The sequence below is a fragment of the Heteronotia binoei genome, chromosome 18, assembly GCF_032191835.1.
Source record: "Heteronotia binoei isolate CCM8104 ecotype False Entrance Well chromosome 18, APGP_CSIRO_Hbin_v1, whole genome shotgun sequence".
NCBI lineage: Eukaryota > Metazoa > Chordata > Lepidosauria > Squamata > Gekkonidae > Heteronotia > Heteronotia binoei.
The window spans coordinates 22,939,710-22,959,306 of NC_083240.1; the positions used below are offsets into that span (position 1 = coordinate 22,939,710).

General features: G+C 46.1%; 1 protein-coding gene across 1 annotated transcript; it reads right to left on the reverse strand.

The window, feature by feature from the left end:
* Nucleotides 1-4,680: 4,680 nt before the first annotated feature.
* Nucleotides 4,681-10,316, reverse strand: TNFRSF9 (TNF receptor superfamily member 9). The gene is made up of 7 exons (XM_060259706.1): nt 10,229-10,316; nt 9,994-10,044; nt 9,174-9,275; nt 7,499-7,565; nt 7,292-7,413; nt 5,240-5,356; nt 4,681-4,823 (listed from the first exon to the last, which is right to left on the reverse strand). Exons 1-7 carry the CDS (start codon nt 10,314-10,316, stop codon nt 4,702-4,704), a joined length of 669 nt encoding a protein of 222 aa, XP_060115689.1. The 3' UTR covers nt 4,681-4,701.
* Between the last annotated feature and the right edge of the window lie 9,281 nt (nt 10,317-19,597).

A 19,597-nucleotide genomic window follows, 5' to 3' on the forward strand; every position in this document is an offset into this window, starting at 1 on the left:
GGCTAGGCAGACATCTTTGGGGCCAGGGAAGATCAGTAGGTGTTGATCAGAAGAACTCAGAGGTCCTTCGGGGGCTGTATTGGGAGAAATGGTCCTGCAGATATGTTGGCCGCAGTCCACGTGGAGCTTTGAATGGAAGATTCAAGACCTTGAACTTGATCTGGAATTCAGCTGGGTGCCAGTGCAGCTGGTGCAGCACTGGATGTGTGTGTGCTCCCTGTGAGGAATCATGCTGCTGCATTTTGGACCAGCTGCAGGTTCTGTACCAGTTTCAAAGGTGGCCCTGCATAAAGCAAGTTAACAGTGATGCAGCCTGGAGGTAACTCATTGCATGGATTACTGTAGCTAGGCCACAGCGAGGAGGGGAGGGGACCTATAGCCTGATCCGTTGCAGATGTTAGAATGCAGACCTTGCAACTGCTGTGATGGGGGCCTCCATTGAAAGTGAGGCATCCAAGATCATGACCAAACATGGGGGGTTTTCACTTTAAGGTGCAAGGAGTCTTGAAAACCAGTTACCTAGTGACCTGGTTTCGTTGCTGACAATTCAAGGACCATAGAGCCACCTAGCTAGAAATTTTTTGGCATAAGAAACTGACTCCAGCTGGCGTAACCAAAGAGACAGAGTGTCAGAGGGCTGGGACTGAAGACTTTGCAAGCAAGGAAGAGATGTGTTTCTGAATAATCTTTCCACTGATGGCACTTTGCTTTCCCTGTGTCCCTTGTTGACCTCACAGCAAAGTACAGAGCAGAACAGGGTAGAGTTGCCAACAGCCTGGAGAACAATGCCCTGTCCCTTTAACAGAGGCTTGATGGGATATTATTTATGACCCTGTCCCATCACTGCGATCATGTTCTGAAGCCCTGCTTCCGCTGCCCCCACCCTCTGACATTAGGCAGGTGGCAACTGAGTCATGACACCAATACTATAGAGCTCTCTCAACAGGAAGTTCCGTCTGTCTCCTTCTGTCAGTGTATTCCACCAGTGGGGGAAAACCTTTTTGTTTTGTCTATCATTCCCCCCAGTGATCCTGCCTTCCTGTTTTCTGTGCTTTTCTATTTGTAGTTTAGTTCTGGTTTGACTTGTTTTTCTAATAAGCTTTTATGACTTGTTTTCACTGTTAGCTGCCTTGGTGGTTATAAGGGCAGAAAGGCAGGGTATACATATTCCATAAACAAATACATTTAGCTCCATGCCATGAAAAGCTACACTTTCCCACTATATCGCATTAAGCTTCTATGAAATAAAGGACAGGATATTTTTCTTCAAACCTGTTGGCAACCCTAGCAGGTTGCGTTGTTTTTTTTTTTTTAATAATTTAAATTTTATTGAAAAAAAGGAATTTTTTACAAATAACATTCCCTATCATAGGGAATCACAACAAAAACTTTGTATGAACAGTCACATCAGATATTTCTAGTTAGCATTTGGATACAAATACAACAAATGCTGTATAAATGCCAGTAAGTCATTAGGCCGAGGCAATCACAGGCATCTTGCCACTCAAGCTCTCAGGTAGCTGGGAAAGACTTGTTGGTAAGGCAGAGTCAACGCTGTTGGGCTTGATGGGCTGATTCAAGCAACTCCGTAGGATCATGTAGATAAAAATTAAATGAATGAAAACAACATCGAAGGGCAAAGCTTTTATTCCAAGTCTTTATATGCAACTCTGAGCCCTGTGAAAGCCCATCACAGGTTTCAAGCATGGCAAGCCCAATTTTCAAGCACAGAAAGTTTCCCAAAATTTGGGTCAGAATCACCAGGTGATCCATTTGCTGAGAACTGCTGCAATTCTAGACTTTGGTGAACAAACAAGCATTTCTTTCAAAGGGCTGTGTTGATTCTGCAGATCTGGAACATTTGGCCATTTCCCCTTCCTCGATTCCTCTAGCCGTTTGATAGCTTTGTTTGATAGGAGGGCAAATTGCCACATCCTTTGTACACTGATGTAGCAACTCTTTTTGGAGGCTCATGAAACACCTGTGGCTGAAGGTAAGCCTGCAAGGATGGGTCCCTCACATTGATGCCCTGCCCTCAGTCTCTGGAACTGTTTTAAGAACTAAGCATCCCAGTGGAAACATCTGCATATGTTCTAATGCCGTATAATGATGTAAGCCATTTTGGATCCCTATTAGGGGAGGAGGTGGAATATAAATGAATTGAATTAAATAAATAATGCTCAAGGATCTTATATCTTTCCTTGAATATTTTTGTGGTGGAGAAGATGCCCCATCTTTTTTCAAAAGCTACATCTGGATTCATTATCAGTATGATTAGAGTCTCCCTACCCACTGCAGTGTGTTGTTGAAATCTGTTAAATATGTGCCTTGCCCAGGAAAATGCATAGTGCAGAAGATGCATATTTGGTCATAGTGAGAGCCCACCAATGCTAATTCTGGTAAATAGTCTTTATTTTAAAAAAAAATCCCAATTTGAGAGTATATTTAACTTCCAGAAAATGCAAGTTCATGACCCTGGTTTTTAAACAAAGCTGAGCATTCTCTGTGGGATGTTTTTGGTGAAAACATGCCATACCCAACCTTTAATGGCATAACAATCGCAAATGAGAATACACAGAATGTAAAAAGTTTAAATGTTGGAGATAAAATCAAAAAAGAAACAGAGATTACATATGCATAAAGGAAAGGGATGGTGGCTCAGTGGTAGAGCACCTGCTTGGTAAGCAGAAGGTCCCAGGTTCAATCCCCGGCATCTCCAACTAAAAAAGGGTCCAGGCAAATAGGCGTGAAAAACCTCAGCTTGAGACCCTGGAGAGCTGCTGCCAGTCTGAGAAGACAATACTGACTTTGATGGACCGAGGGTCTGATTCAGTAGAAGGCAGCTTCATGTGTTCATGTGTGTTCATGGTCCGATTTAAATTTAAGAATGTCAGACAAAAATTTTGCCACAGCCTCAGTAACCTCCCTCTTAGTATCATTCAGTAAATAATGACAGGGTGGCAGAGTAGACAAATCTGGGGACAAAGAAAGCTTGCAAAATAGTTCTTTATGGAGATTATGATATATGGAACAATCAAGCAATATATGCTGAAGTGAGTCTAGAATATTCGCTCCACAGGAACTGAGTCTCTATGATACTCTACGATATCTCCCCTGTAAAACTTTGAAGGGGGATGCATTTAATCTGGCCAACATGAACACCCTGTGATGACTTGGAATGGTTAAGTCCGATAAATAATGTGGCTACAAAAAACATTGAGACCTAAGGATGCTGGGAAGCAGATATAAGGGTCTGTTAGGCATAGTTTCATTTCCTCCAATTCCAACAGTCTCAGTTTAATAAAACTGAAGATATATGACTCATCAGATGTAAGAAAATCGTCAGCTGCTATCCCAAACTGGTTAAGTTTGGACATAAGAACTGCTGTCCAGGATGAGAGATCTCATTTCAGACAATCAAGAAGGCTGTTAGGATCCGTTCTAAAATGAATTTTAAGCCAGAATTTAAACGTTGCAATCCAGGCTTTTGTGGTGAAAATATTAAAAGCTACAATAAAGGAATTTTCTAGGATTTTGTTCATTGCCTGTTGGCTTCTGGCTCGTATTGCACGTCAGCTCCTTTATGAATGTAACCCTGGTCATACAACTGGGCCTTCTTTGTACAGTGTTGTGGGTCTTGTGGTGCAGATTCAAGCAATATAACCTCTGCAAAGCCGCTGCTCTTTTTTAGGTGTGACTTGGAAAGTTCACTCAGTCTTTCCATCCCCACCTCCATCTTGTGGTGTACCAGCAGAGAAAGGAGATAGCATATTCTCAGCTCCTTGTAGATCAAAGACAAATGTCATTCGAGCGGAAGTACACAGCCACCCTCGTCAGGTGCTGTACAAATATCAGCCTCAGAACTTATTACAGATGTTTCCAGTGAATCTGACGTCCAAAACTGACGTAAGAGATGAGTCATTTGTGAGACTGAGCCTTTTTTGTTTGTAAATGGCGCAAAAACAGCGAAGGAGTGCTGTAAGAAAGGACAAACTAGCAAGAGCTGGTTGTTGCTAGAAGGGTGGGGTGGGGGGTCTGCTAACTTTACTGCAAAAGAGCCTGTGGGCAGAATACTCACTTCAGAAACAAAGTCAAACTAACTATCCCATAGCAGCTATAAAAGTAGGGCTCCGTGTGCCTGGTAGGTTCTCCTGCAGAGGTCCAATTGAAGTGAATGGGAGAAGCAAGAGGCCAGATTGCTGTGGGGGCCAGATTTGTCTCTCCTGCCATTACCCTTAGCTGCTGCTTGAAGCAGACAAAATTATTATACTGTGGCAGGGACATTTCTGCAGTGGAGGTAGCTGTTTGCAACTGCTCTCTTAGCTCACAGTATTCCATTTTACCTCTTCTGTTCTGAAAGGCAGCTGTGGGAAGTCTTGGGCTTGAGTCTGTCCCCACCACCCCTAAAAAAAAAAAGCCAAGTCTGGTCTTGCTGCAATGCAACCTCTATGTCAAACTCCTAGGAAAAGAGTGTCAGTCCAAGAGGAGGTTTGTCTGATGACCTGCCAAAGCAATCGTCTTTTCTAGTTACCACAAATTTCCTTCTGAGCTGTGGGAAGGGGAGGCTTACTTTTCTGGAGCTGTTCATCCCTGATCAACAGGAGAGGGAGTTGCTAAGATCCTTTTGTTTTTCATTGCACTGATTTTCCTGGCCCTCCATCTTCCTTGTGGAGAGGTGGAGATTTGGACTCTTGTGATTGGTTAAGGAATATTTTCCAGCAGCTCCCCCTTCAGGCCAGAAATATCACTGCCTCCCCCTTCTTCTTCCTCTGGGTAGCGGCAGCTGCAGTCCTCCACCTCCTGCACCAGCGGCTTGAGGGACACTACAAGGGGATAAGAGGAGGAAAGAATGAGGGAGGCAATGAAAGGATAGCTTTGCATCTGCAAAAAGTCAAAATTCTCAACTAAGGAAGGACAGTTCTATTCCCTGAAAAGCTAAAATCCCCAATGTCTATAATCTGTGCTAATTAAACTAGTTTTGTATGATGCCTCCTATTTTGCATAATCTGCTGCCATTCTGACTATTTTGCATAAGCCTAACTTTGCCATTCATACCCTAAAGCCCCTGAAAGGCTTATTTATTTACTTTTCCGACTTCTGAAATTTCAACAAGAACTAGTAATATTTTTTCTAATAAGTTTTATCTCATGCATAAAGGACTAGAAGCTTGCTTTTGACTAAAACCAAACAGAAAGCAAGGAGCTTAACATCAATTGCAAACAGATGTGTTTGGCCTTACATTTCTTGAAAACAGTTGGGAACTTTTTCTGGGCCCACAAGCCAAAGAAGATGCAGAAAAGCAACAGGAGTCCCATACAAACTGCAGTCAGGATGGTACTGGTACTGGTGGTGATTGCTAGGAACAGGCAGAAGACAGAAGTCCCACAGTTACATTATATCTTTATTTAGAAGTCTAGGCAGCTTACAACAATAAAACAAGAACAAGCAGACAATAAAAGCAAGTCGCGCTAATAAAAAAATCAATAAAGCAATCCTGGTCAACAAAAGACCCGCCAATAAAAAAAAAGATCAGCAAAAGCAAGCCAGGATAAAAAACCTTATAAAATGGAGATATTAAAAAATGATATTAGATAAAAGTGTCTCTAAGCAGGCCATAAAACAGATTTTTTTCACAAAATGAAGGTCCTTAGTTTAAAAAAGGCATTTTGGCCTGGCGGCTAAAGAAAAGTAAGCTGTGGACTGGCTTCAAGGACTGTGTCCCCAACAACAAAACCCTGTCTCTGGTCACTACCCACCCAGGGGCACAAAAAGCAGGACTGGAGAAGAGGATCTCAGCTGATAGGCAGAACAATGTGTTAAGACTAATGAAGGGGGTTTAGTCTGTCTGCTACAGATTTACACACCTCTCCTCTGCAATTTGACTCCACTGAAACATTTGAATCCCACCTCTTCCTTTGAGGGGGGAATGAAAAGGGCTACAGAGTCTTTTAAAAAAATGAAAGCTGGGATCTACTACCCTGCTCTGGTAAGATCTCACCTGGAGTACTGTGTTCAGTTTGGGGCAACACAATTTAGGAAGGATATAGCTGAAACAGGTTCAGAGAAGGGCAATGAAGATAGTGAGGGGTCTGGAGACCACATTCTGTGAGGAAATGTTGAAGGAGCTGGATATGTTTAGCCTGGAGAGAAGGTGGCTGAGAGGTGATGTGATCACCATCTTCAAGTACGTGAAGGGCTGTTCTATAGAGAATGGTGCAGAATTGTTTTCTGTTGCCCCAGAAGGTCAGATCAGAGCCAGTGGGTTGAAATTAAAAGACTTTTTGGCTCAACATTAGAAAGAACTTCCTGACAGTTAAAGCGGTTCCTCAGTGGAAACAGCTTCCTCAGGTGGTTTCCTTGGAGGTTTTTAATCAGAGGCTAGATGGCCACCTGACAGCAATGCTGATCCTGTGAACTTAGGGGGAAGTACTTGAGAATTCCCTGCATTGTGCAGGAGGTTGGACTAGATGACACTGGGAGATGTCTTCCAGTTCTGTGATTCTGCTAGTTTGTGGCAATAGATCATTACAAAGTTGCCCAACTATAACACTATTATCAATTACAGAATTATTTTTAAAAAGCCCTCGGGTATGTTGGAAGATGGCCTGGGGGGGGAGGGATATAAGGACAACGTTGCTGATGTGGGCAACACCTGAAAAATGTGCACCGTCCCATTCACATGATGCCCAAAGATCCTTGGAATATGATCTTTTAAAAAAAAATATTGTACTGTACCAAGTTTGGGAAAGTCCACATCAAATCAGAGAAAGAATTAGAGTTTATTTTTATACCCAACTGTTCTCTATCCTAAGGAGTCTCAAAACAGATTACAATCCCTTCCCTTCCTTTCCCCACAACAGGCGCCTAGTGAGGCAGGTGGAGCTGAGAGAATTCTGAGAGAACTGGAACTGTCCCAAGCCCATCCAGCAGGCTCCATGCGGAGGAGTGGGGAATCAAATCCACTTCTCCAGACTAGAGTCCACCACACTTAACTATTATACCACACTGGCTCTCTAAACAGTGAAGAAGGACCAACAGAGGACATCATGTGGACACTCTCGAAAACAGTGCTGGTGTAAGGAAGCCAAGGCAGAGCAAGGCTGGTAGTTTTCACACCACAATAGTCCCGACTGCTGCATCGCTTAATTTGCCCCAGGCGTGCTTCAGAGCTTCCCTCCTGAAAGGCCACTGCTCTAGAGAATATCTAGGCAAAGCAAGGTCACTCCCATCCACTTCTGAGCATTTTTAAAACTAGTAACCTCTTGCTGGAAGCTGTTAACCAAAACCTCACCTATGCCTACAGTGATGTCTGAGCCTGCGGCAGTAGGTGATGGTGTTGTGTCTTTGGACTCAGGCATGCAAATCACATCCTTTTCCTCTGTCCCAGGAATTGTGATCTTATTGGCCGGACATCTGCAATCACAAAAGTGGCATTAAGACAGACATGATGCAGCAGCTATATTACTCAAAAGGGGGTTTGGGGGGGGAAAGGACTTACTGTGTCCATTCTTGGCATATACCATTGACTTGATTGTTAAATGTCCCCTGGGGGCATCTTTGGCAACCTATGAGAAACACAGAGTCACACACAGAGAAGGGGAGTACAATGTAAGCCAGCAGAGCACCTGGAAGAGTCATGTGCTGCAGGAGTGACTCTCACAGGCAGGCTCAAGGTTGAAGGAGCTGGATATGTTTAACCTGAAGAGTCAACTGAGAAGTGATATGATCATCATCTTCAAGTACTTGAAGGGCTGTCATATAGAGGATGGTTGCCATCAGTTGCCTAGACTGCAAATGGATCGCCTCCAAAGGACCAGAGAAGGAAGTTTTACAGTCTGATTCTTTTCAGGGGCACAGGAGAAATAAAGGGGGGGGGAGATAAGCAGTCTGGTGGAAATGTTAAAGCTTTGCGGATAAAGTCAGTGAACTTGAAAGCACTGCAGAACAGCAGCAACATTTTGGTTTTTTACCTCTAAGACTAGGTGTTCAAGACCTACGATTCCAATGTCCACCACTGGGCCAAAGATTGAGTGTGGGCCAAAGATTGAGTGTGGCCTTTTCAGAAGCAGAAGTCCACCAGGATATCTCATTTGCCCTTGATAAGTTTTGTTTCCTCTCCAATGTTGTCTCTGATCAAATAGGTGTAGCCAATTATGTATCTTCCTTCGCTATGATTTGGGGATTTGATGTTTTGCACAATCCTGTTGCAAACTCTGTTATGATACACATTTTCCTGACCAATACTAAACTTATATCTATAGATTCTGAGGGAGGAGCTGAGGGTATAAATGGAAAGCGAGGGGCAGGGTAGGCAGTGAAGAGAGAGAGAGAGAGAGGGACTCAGAAGGGCACCACATTTCATTCTGTTTCCCCTGAGCTTTGTTGCCATCTTTTTTTCTGACTATCCCAGGCGACGCCCCCAGGATAAGGCTAGTGCCCATGCAAAACAGGAGAAGAAAATGGAAACTGAAAGCTTGGCCACTGCAACACTGGTATTGTGAAAGTGACACATGTGACCACCATGATCTGTGCCTGAGGACACCAGGAGCACATGAATACATGAATCTGCATTATACAAAGTCAAACTTTTGGTCTATCAAGGTCAGTATGATCTATGCTGACTGGCAACGGCTCTCCAGGGCCTCAGGTAGAGGTCTTTCACATCACTGCCTGCCTAGTCCTTTTCCCTGCATATGCTGAAGATTGAAGCTGGGACCTTCTGCAAGCAAAGCAGCTGATACTGTTATCACTGAGCCAGGGCACCTCTCCAAGCCCTACAGGAACCACATGGAGCTTTTTCAAGAAAGAGCAGGGCAGAACCATAGCAGCTGAAAGGTGCACTGACGACCGCAAGCTGGATGTGGAGTCTAACTTTCTGCTCCTTTTGGCCATGTGCATTTTTGCCTCATTTGCTCACCCCTCCCAAAAGTGAAACAAAATCTAGTACCATCTGAACAGTTATTTCAATATGAGCTTTCACAGCTCACAGCCCACTTCTTCAGATAGACATGTGATTGAAAAAAAAAAAAACATACTGGGGAATTTGGGGGGGAAGTCAAGGCTTGGTATGAATTGCACTATGAGCTACACTAGCATAGCCTGGCCACTAACTTGGTGTGCCCCCAGTGCCCTGCACTGTAGACAATAATTATACTGAAAAGGGTCTACTTCACCTTCCTCGGTCCGCTCCTCTCCAATGCTGCACTCTCCACACCGAATGCATTTGCAAACTGCATTTGCCGTTTCAGAACACTCCTTTTCGTAGGCCTGTTCTCCTGAAGGGTTAAAGTGCGTTTTTGCTGTTTCAAATGTTCCATGTTACACCCAAGAAGGCAGCAAGGTGCGCCAGAAGCTGGTAACTGACAGGTGAGTTTTGGTAAAAATTGGTAGACACTCAGGCAAACTGGTAGACACTCATGGGTGACATGTCCTGAAAAAAAAACTGGCTGGCAGTGCATGCAGTTCTTAAAGGGGGTCTGAAATTTGCCGCAGAATTCATTGCAGAATTACTGGCTGGGGAAGGGATGCTGAATCTAAGCTGTTACTCCTGTTACTAAGCTGTAAATCGGAAGCAACTTAAACACCCTTTAACACACACAGTCTCTGAAGCCCAGGCTGCGCTCCTGAACACCCTTATCTTGAAATAAGCCCCCTCCCCCAATAAAGGGGGATTTCCTCCTAAGTAAATGTGCCTGAGAGGGCAGTTCACTCCCACCACGCAGCTCTGCTTTGGAGCGTGCTCGCCTTCCCCCCCCCCCTCCAGATCTAGTGATCTAACCCTAACGCACTCGAGAGTGGCTGAGTATAGAGACCTGTTCCATCACCCTAGGTAGGGTCCGAAGTTCCGAGCATCATTTCACTCGGGCTGGCCAGGTATGCATGCATTCCCTCCCCACGCCGCGTTCTACACTGCGGGGAAAGCCCTCTTTCTGAAACGCTCTCCGGTCATGCAGCCCGCTCCTTCGGCTAAGAGGACTGGAGGGCTCCACTTACCTTCGCAGGTCTTGCAAGGGAAACACTTCCCGTTGGCTCGGAGGTAGGTGCCTGCAGGGATCGAACATACAGACCAGGGTTGGACCATACATACAGACCATACATCGAACATACAGACCAGGACAGCCGCCGCAGCCATCTCACCGCCCGCCGCCTTCCCTGCAGCAGCCCCGGGGCTGGGGGGCTATTCCCCTCTCCAGCAGCTCTGGGCGCTCCTCAGTCGCCAGGGTCTCACCGTTCGGGCAGGAAGAAAACGCCAAGCTCAGCTGGTCCCAAAGCAGCAGCAGCAGCATGAACAGAGGCAGCCCCGCGTGGCTCCCCATAGTCTCCAGTGGCGCCCGGGGAGTTCTGCCTGCTCCAGCCCTGTGGAGGCGCCGAAAGATGAACGGGGGGCGGGACCGCCGGGTGACCCCGCCCCTCCAGGACAGGGCAGGCACGGCTCAGGTTGACCCAGGAATCCCCTAGTCTTGAGTGGGTCCGCTGCCTTTCGGAACTTCCCCCTCTGAAGCCAGCGAGTGAAGGGGCAACAGCTTCAAGCCCCACCCCCCTCGCAAGGCTTCATTCTTGCAGAGCAAAAACGCCCTGCTGGAGTAAGGATGGTGAAGAGTTCTCAGTCTGCAGATCCTGGTTCCTAAGTTATTCCTCAGTCCCATATGAAAGATATTTTAGGCCACTCTGCACAGCAAAATAAAGCCAGAGGGGATCAGCCCCCACCTCGAAACTCTTTGAAGTCAGGTACCCTGCCAAGTGTCATAGAGAGTGGCCGGGATAAAGCCCAGTTTTTTACACATAGTGCTCCACTGAGCATGGCTGGGCTACAGGAATCGCATTGAATTGCATTGTTGGGCAGCTGAGGAATAAGGACTTGAAGAAACTGCCGCATCCCCAAAGGCAGGGCTTTTTTTTTTTTTAGAAAAAGCCCAGCAGGGACATACTTGCATATTAGGCCACACCCCCTGACACCAAGCCAGCCGGAACTGCGTCCCTATGAATTCCTGCTCAAAAAAAAGCCCAGCCCAAAGGCAACTTGGGATGCACCCCAGTTTAAACACCCTGGAATTAGTCCTTGCAGTGTTGGCCAGCCTGTTTTGTTTTTTGCAGGATAACCCTATTCAATCATATTGCTAAACTGCTGAAGATCTGAGAAAGCTGCTATGCCCCCAAAATCAGATTTGGATCATCGTAACTCATACAATACCCAAACCAAGAGTGGGCTTCCTTAAAGATACCAGAGAGCAGAATCCTGCCCAAAGCCTGATTTTTTGCAGAAAGCTCTCCACCTTGGTTCGCCTGTATTGTGTAACAACGATCTCTCTGTTCCTTCCTTCTTGGGATCCGGAGGTGGTGCCTTGCAAAGCTCCATACAGATGTGCTCCCTCCCCACCAAGAATTAATGATGCTGGGGCTCCACAAGACTCAGATGGTGTCTGTATGCTCAAAGTGCAACTGTCAAGAAGTCCCAATAGCATCCCAGGGAACAAAAGGGACTAGGGTTGCCAGCCTCCAAGTGGGGCCTGGAGATCTCCCACTTTTACAATTGATCTCCAGCTGGCAGAGATCAACTCCCTTTGAGAAAATGGCTGCTTTGAAGAGTGGACTGTATGACACTGTACCATGCTGAGGCCCCTCCCCTCCCCAAACCCCACCATCTCCTGGATCTACCTCCAAAGTCTCCAGGTATTTTCCAACACAGACCTGGCAACCCTAGGGAGGAGAGTTCTTTTCTATGGACAAGATATGGGGGGGGCAGCTTCCCCCTCCAAGGTTATCTCTGGGACTGGCATTGAGAAGAACAACCTAGATAATAGAGTTCCTACTTAGGGATGCCCTGCCTCACTTCTTACCAAGTGCTAACACATTCTCCATACAATTGTGTCTGTGTGTTTGCGTGTAGGGAGGGTGTTGTACTGAGCAAATGTGGTCAAAATTCTTATCCTAAAATGTTCCCATTGCTGCAGATTCAGGCTTTCAGAAGTGGATGGATTCCCCCCCCTCCCCTATGGCTCCATTTAAAATTCCGGGAAACCTCTACTTGAATTTGTTTTACGAGTACATTACTCAATCCCATGGTAATATAGGAAATGTTTCATTACAGTTCTGAAACAGAAGGTGAAGGAAACTTGTACTCAGATCTCACATTTTCTTGTCTCATTATTGGTAGGGCTGACTAACTGGACTGGGGAAGGGGGGTTTGACCCTTTGCCATTATGAATTGCAGCTTTTGAAAACTTTTTAAGAAGCCAGCTGCTTCTTAAAAAGGCTCCTTTCCTAGTTTCTCCCTGCCCCTTGAACTGAATAGCCCAGGCTAGGCCAATTTTGTCAGATCCTGGAAGTTAAGTAGGTTAGCCCTTGGGTAGTACTTGCATGGGAGACCACCAAAGAAATCCAGGGTTGCTACACAAAGGCAGGTAATAGCAAAACACCTCTAAATGTCTCTTGCCTTAAAAACCCTACAGGATCACCAAAAGTTGACTGGGAGAGGGAGGGCAGGAAAGGGTAAGCAGCACTCAGCTCACACAGCCCTTTCTTACATGCCCACGGTAATGCTGATCTCCACTTTGGGGTTGGGAAGGAATTGGCCCAGGGATCTTGGAGGATTTTTGCCTTCCTCTGGGCAGAGAGGAGGGGTCACTGGGGGGGGGGGGGAGCTATGAATTTTGGTGCATTGCACAGGGAATTAGACAAGATGACCCTTGGGGTCCCTTCCAGCTCTATGTTTCTTACTATAGATTGTATTCCCACCCCACCCCCCAGAAAAGCCATAGTAGGAACACCAACAAAAGCTATTACACAGGTGCACCTCCACCAGTAGATCAGGCCTTGATCCTTCCAAGGGAGTGTGATCACATCTAGCACAAGTTTTGTATCTCTGTCACTGGTTGACAGAACCATGATTTCATTGAGCTTCACTTCACCTCATCCAAACATGTGCTGCTTTCAGACACCACTTCTTTCCTTCTGAATTCTGCTGAAAAGGGGGAATAGAATTTGTCAACATAATAGCGTCATTTTCTCTAAATCATGGGATGAACTCTCCCTGTGTTGTCAGGTAGCTATTAAACAGCAGGGGATATACATGCTGGGAGATCTGTACAGTAGTTCCCTCAGCACTATCTTCTTGTACCAGCTGGTCAGACAGGATTAGAACCACAGGTGCTTGGTGGCCCAATCCCTCTCAACTGCATGCATCAGGAGATGGTGTTCAAGGCTGCTGAGATGTCTAAGAGTATCAGTTGGGTCACACTTTGCTTGTCATTCTCAGGCAAATTTGAACATCTGAGCAATTTTTAAAAGTTTCCATACCAAAACTAGGTCAAAGTTAGATTGCAGCTCTTAAGTAAGTGCATTGCAAGCTGGCAAAGTAGGCAACGAGCGAAATGACAGCTTGCTGTGACTGGCTCATCTTGACATGCTGAGGTCCTTGCAAATATTGTATAATAGTGTCTACTAAGCAGAAAAGACACATTTCTCAATTCTCTTGAGGAACATACAGCAACATCATATCCAGAAAGGAAAATAAAGCGAGAAGCTCTGTTGTGGCTTTGCTTTTCAAAGAGAGTGTTGTGAATTCTCTTTGTGACTGTTCTAAAAAACAAAGCCTAATGTAACCAATCTGGGCCTTTGACAAAGGGAAGGAAGGGCTAGCTAGAGAAGTGCCGTTGAAGATCTAGATCTGTGGATGAATCTTAAGGACCTGGAAGAGTTCTGAGCAGAGCAGCATTAGCAATATTATAATGTTCTCATCCTTGGCTGTTTCTGTGAAATGCAGGGCAGTGGAGAGCCACTATACACACACACACACACACACTCTGCTGGACAGATTCCCTTTGGAGTCCCTTTCACAACACAGACTTAACCCAAACATCATATGAAAACAAATCATGAGTTGTCCAGTGCCATAAGCCTAAGCATGACCTGGAATTTTCTCTCCCCAGACCATGCCCTTGCAGCAGTCCCAGCAAACTTCCCTTTTTGCAGTTTTCTTTATCCAGAATTCTCATCACCACCAGCTCCACCACCTCTATGAGAGCAGAGGGGTTTAGCCCCATGCTGCATGCCCTTCACTGAGATACAGGTGTCCTGGCTGGAGTTTATATAGTGTCTAGGACAGCTGTGATTAGCTGCAGATTTAGGTATGCTAAGCATAGATGTGGCCTGAGGGAGGTATGTTGGGGTGGGGAAGACTTTTTAATTTCCATTGAGTATTTAATACTTATGCCAGTATTTTTACTGGCGTGCTATGCCAGTCCAGGGGTGGGATGTGGACTGAGGAACACTGACCAGACTGCTCTTTTTCCAGTATGCCCCTGGTGCCACCAGTTGTCAGTGCTCTGCAATATTATGCAAAGCCATGTATTGGAACATGTGTGAATTTCCAGCTTCTCTAATTGTGTGTATGCCTGCCTCTGATAAAATGAATTCTGGCTCACAAAAGCTTCCACCACAAGTTGTTTATTGCCTTTTGAGGCCATAGTGAGAAGCACGCCAGTGACCCCTTTTTCATCATTCATACAGATTCCCCACAATGAGACAATCCGGAATGAAAAAAATATATGGTGCTGGAAGACGGAATCCCTAGGTCAGATGGAACTCAATCAGCTACTGGGGAAGAGCAGAGGACAAGTATGACTAGCGCTATTGATATCAATATCAGTGATATCATGATTCTGTCAACCAGTGACAGAATTTTTACAAATGCTTTTGTTTATTTTATTATGAACTAATTTAATAACAGCAAATATAGGTTATTAATACAAAACACAAAAAATATAATTAAATATGAGTTCTGCAAGTTATTGTTTTGGAAAGTTATGAAGTTATAAATTGTCTTTAACATGTATAAAAAATTGAAAGTGTTCTCTGTACTTATTAAAAAGAAGAGAAAAAAGAAAAAACTAAGCAAGAATTATTGCCTTTGCTAAATTAGATAGCCATGAACGATCATCTAGATCAGAAATATAAGTAATATATTTTGAGGAGTTGAAGTTTGGGTTTCAGAGATTACAGCAAAGTTTTTGACTGTGTGGATTTTGAAAAGCTGTGGTTGGTTTTAAAAGAAATTGGTGTGCTACAGTATCTGATTGTTTTGATGCACAACTATACTCTGGGCAAGAGGTTACTGTTAGGAGAGAATACGGAGAAACAGAGTAGTTTCCAGTTGGCAAAGATGTCCGATAAGGTATTTTATCTCCTTATTTCTTCAATTTGTTTGCAGAAGACATCATAAGTAAAACTGGATTAAATTTAGAGGGTGGTGGAATTAACAGTCTGAGATATAGATGACACCACAGTACCAACAGAAAACAGTGAATACTTGAAATTACTACTGCTGAAGGTTAAAGCAGAAAGTACTAAAGCAGGATTAACCTAACCCTGAGAACTTTTGCCAAGGGTGCTAGACTGGGAAGGCAGCAGCAACTTTGAAAGATTTAGATATTGGCTACTCTGTGAAGGAAAATTTACAGGCACTGGTTGCAGACATAAACATAGAACTATTTCTCTGAGTGTCCTGTCTTAGAAGAGGATTCTTCATTTGAAACGGGTGGAAATCTAAATGCTCCTTGGCTGCTGATGCTGAGAGGATCTTTAATAATGTTTGTTGTGGGCAATTCAGGTGTGTAATACACGTTAACCTGGTACTGTAACATTTTACATTGTTGTATTAATCATGTTATTATGTTTGCAACTGATTGAACCACGTGACTGACAGTATGTTAATAAGTACTAGCGCCAGAATTGCTGTTCATTATAATTTATTTCATTAGAATTATTAGGATACTGATTGACACAGCGTTTAGTTTGTCTTTGCGCAGCCTCCAGGTCGTGGCTGGAGCTCTCCAGTTGTTCTCCAGGCATCAGAGAGTTCAGTTCACCTGGAGAAAACGGCCACTTCGAAAGGTGGACTCTGTGGCATTCTACGCCAGTGCAGTCCCTCTGCCTCCAAACGCTGCCTTCCTCAGGCTCCACCCCACCCCAAGTCTCCAGAGCGGGCACCCCTACTGCTTAGGACGTTGTATATGTCATTATTCATAGGATCGCCATAACGTGGAAACGACTTTACCGCACTTAACAGGTTGAACTTGCGAAGTCAAGGCTTGAGGACGGGGTCCAAATGGCTTTTACTTTGGGGACGCCGAATTCCTCGCAGACCAGACTGGCCTCCTGCCTGAGGAACTAGCACGGAGAGTCTTTCACTCTTCACGGGGCTGCCTGCCATCGCCCGTAGCTTGAAGAGCGCACGCGCGCCCCTTTGCCGTCTCTCCTTCTTCCCCTCCCTTTTCGCTTTCTCGGCGCGCGACTGCCTTCGTCGAAGGGGGTTGGACTGCCGATCTGGAGCCACTTCGATTGGCTCTGCCGAGAAGTCCGCGAGGCCGTTCTCTCTGTGATGATGCGTAAGAGTGACGCCATCACCACCCGCTTAGTGGTGATTCTCCCAGTTCTCCCAGATTAGAATTCATAAATGTAAGCACTACACCAAAGCAAAGAGTAAGGGATATGTGCCTTGCAAGCATAATTCTAGGGCGGAACGGGAGATGCGGGTCCGCGTGAATTGAAAACCACAAAGCTCTCCTCCTCCCACGTTCTCGTGAATGTTCTGCGAGAGTTGGCGCTTGGGGCGGTTTCCCTATTCCGCCTATCTCTCAAGGGCGCCGGAGGCTGAAGCCAAGAAAGCGACCACCGAAGCCATCGAAAACGGCACTAAGCAGGTAGGGGTGCCAACTTTTCATTGGCAGAGCTCCTATATCTGCAACAACAGTATGATTAACAGAAAAGTTTCATCCAGTAAAAATGGAAGGAAAGAAAGAGAAAGAATGAAATGGAAGGAAAGGAAAGGAAAAGAAAAGAAAGACATGTAAAGAAAGAACATAAACATAAGAGGAGCCATGTTGGATCAGGCCAGTGGACTATCCAGTCCAAAATTCCCTCATACAATGCCCCAAAAGCGCCAGGATATCCACCGGTGGGGCCAGGGCACTAGAAGCCCTCCCACTGTTGCTTCCCCCCTCCCAGCACCAAGAATCCAGATAGAGCATCACTTGCAGGGAAAGAAAGAAGGGGGGGGGGCAAAGAAAAAAAAAGCCTTCCTCACCATCAGATGATCCCAGCCAGCAAAAATTCTGCCCAGGGGTTGTTAGGTTAAAAAAAAAAAAAAGGCTACTGGAATGCCCACTCCCCGCCCCTCCTGGCTGAAAAAAACGCACACACCCTTCTTTGCCGCCCAGGCCTCCCGGGGAAATCTCCCCAAAAGAACATACTGCAAGGCACATGAAAGGTCATACTTTGAAGATTACTTAATGGGTCTAAAGTACCAGTGGATGCTAGCTTTTCTCTCAAACACTGGAAGTGGGGGAGAAGGAAGGAGAGGCAGCCCAGCTCCTCTCTGCACAACACAGAGATGGGGCAGGGCTAGCTTTGGCTTTTCTTGTGATCCGGTAGTGAGGCTTCTGTGGCCTGGTACCGGGTCACGACCCTGCAAATGGGAAACACTGGGGTAGACCATTTTAAGTTATCTTCACAAAGTCAGAGGCACACTGGTTATTTTCTTAATGGGAGGGGATGGGTGGGTGCCTGCTGAAGTGGAGACTTCTGACTTAATGACAACCTTGCAGTGCAACTCTGTTCTTATAAGGGAATGCAAGCCAAAGTGCAGGGGGCAGAGATTCAGAAGAGATGCACAAAGAGCTTCCGAGATCTCGAAAGAGATACAGCTGCCCATCAATCTCCAATTTTGACATTTTTATTTTCGTCATTATGTTTCCTCACAGAATTAAGCCAAAACAAATGATAACTATATAAACTAAGTTTGTTATTTCTTTAGTCTTAATTCCGTTATGTGCTAATTTGGGCTCACTCTTATACGTATAGTCTGGCAACTATTTCAGTGTATCTTAAGAGACATGCCTGCACATAAAAGGTTATAACTTAAATAAAACTTCGCTGGTCTTAAAGGTGCCAGTGGCACTGTGCCACTGTTTTGTTTTGCAAAGATGGCAGATCACTCTAGGAAGCGAGCCCAGGCACATCATGCTACGGATGCGAGACGATGACATGGTACAGGAATGAAGAAAGTGCATTGTGTCAGAGAAGTTAAGAGGCAGAAATGACTGGATGGATGCAGATCGCTTCTGTCACTCTAAGGTCTGCTTCGTGAATGATGCTGGTCAGGCAAAAGCACCCAGTGGAATTAGTACCTTGTTTAAACTGGGCTGCTGGCTCCATGGGCCATGCTTTGCCACCCTCAGCTCTCCCTACTGCGGGGTCTCGGTCCCTCCTCTCCCCCTGACCTGCCGAAGCTACAACAGTTCACACGAGGGGGTCCACTTGCTCATTCCGTAGGCCGTTTTGCATTCATGGAGGAGTGATTTGGCGGAAGAGAACTGGCATGGCATCCTCCCACTTTAGACGTCCTCGAAACTTTAGAATACTAACAGAACGTTTCGTGTAGTCTGCCGAGGGGGAAAGACCGGCCCGCCCCGGCTTCGACCACAATGCTACAAAAGGGTGTTTGAGCTCGGTCTGCAAAGGTTGCCGTCGGCCAGGAAGGAGTTAAAGAGGGGCGGAGGCGTTCTCAGGACTGGTCCATTCAAGGGAGAGGGGAGCATCGACTAGACTCCAAAAGGGCAGCCTGGGTGCGCAGCAGGGAGAAGGGCGGACTGGACATTCTCGGCCTTGGCCCTTTGCACGACGTAAGAACGGTGTGGGGGCGGGAAAGCGCAGAAGGGAGGTGGGTATTTGAGTAACGTGGCCCCGAAAGGAACTCGGTGCTGCTGGGGAGGTTTGGGGCTGCCCTTTTGGGGGCTACATTGAAACTTGTGCCCACGCCAAGGGGGCGTGTGAACGGGCTTCGGGGCACCGCAGGTAGCGCAGCGGCCTCCCGTGTCGCCTGACGTGGTGCGGCTTCTTCCCTCGGCGGGCGAGCGGGAAACCCCCTGCCTGAGCGGTGCGTCGCCCTGCTGCGCCTCTCCACCCCCCCGCCCCCATGGAGACCCACCTCAGGCGGACCCGAGAGCCACCCTGTGTGCCTTTGCAGTTGGTGCTTGAAACCAGGGGCAGCAGCGGCTTGTATCCCACGTTGGGGGAGGCATGATGGGGTGAGAAGCCGCTCCTTGCTGGAGCAGCCCGGCCGGGACCCCCGTCTAGACTGAGTCTCACCACTGTAGCCGCACATGAAGGTCCCCGAGCAGGGGCAAAGAGCCTAGTAATCCCCCACCCCGTGCTGATGCTTTCCCAACGCAAAACCTCTTGGGTGACTTAAAGAGTTAAAACCAGAGGGCAATAAAAGGAAAAAATGCAGACCCTAGAACAGGAATGCAATGACAAAACGACCCATCGTTTGGTAATTATTCTGAACCATGAAGCAGCAGCATGTGATTTATTTATTAAAACATATCCCACTTTTCCTCCTGGTCCAAGGTGGCTTACAATAATAGTTAAAAACATTTTTCAGTTAAATCCAAAATAAAAATTGAAAAACCCCAATCTCCCCCCCCCCTCCCATTTCTAATGTATGGCACCACTGGAGCACAGCCTGAGGAAATTTTTTAAAACCAGCATGGGAAGGTAAGAGACCGGAGTCTGTTAGTTTTAAAGCCATGGTGGAGGA

Excerpts from the sequence above, each read along its gene's own strand:
- TNFRSF9 (XM_060259706.1), bottom strand. The coding sequence starts at position 10,316 with ATGGGGAGCCACGCGGGGCTGCCTCTGTTCATGCTGCTGCTGCTGCTT. Across the intron at positions 7,566-9,173 it reads AGAGGAGCGGACCGAGGAAG|GTTGCCAAAGATGCCCCCAG; the intron begins GTGAAGTAGACC and ends TGTTTCTCATAG. Across the intron at positions 5,357-7,291 it reads AGACATCACTGTAGGCATAG|CAATCACCACCAGTACCAGT; the intron begins GTGAGGTTTTGG and ends GCCTGTTCCTAG.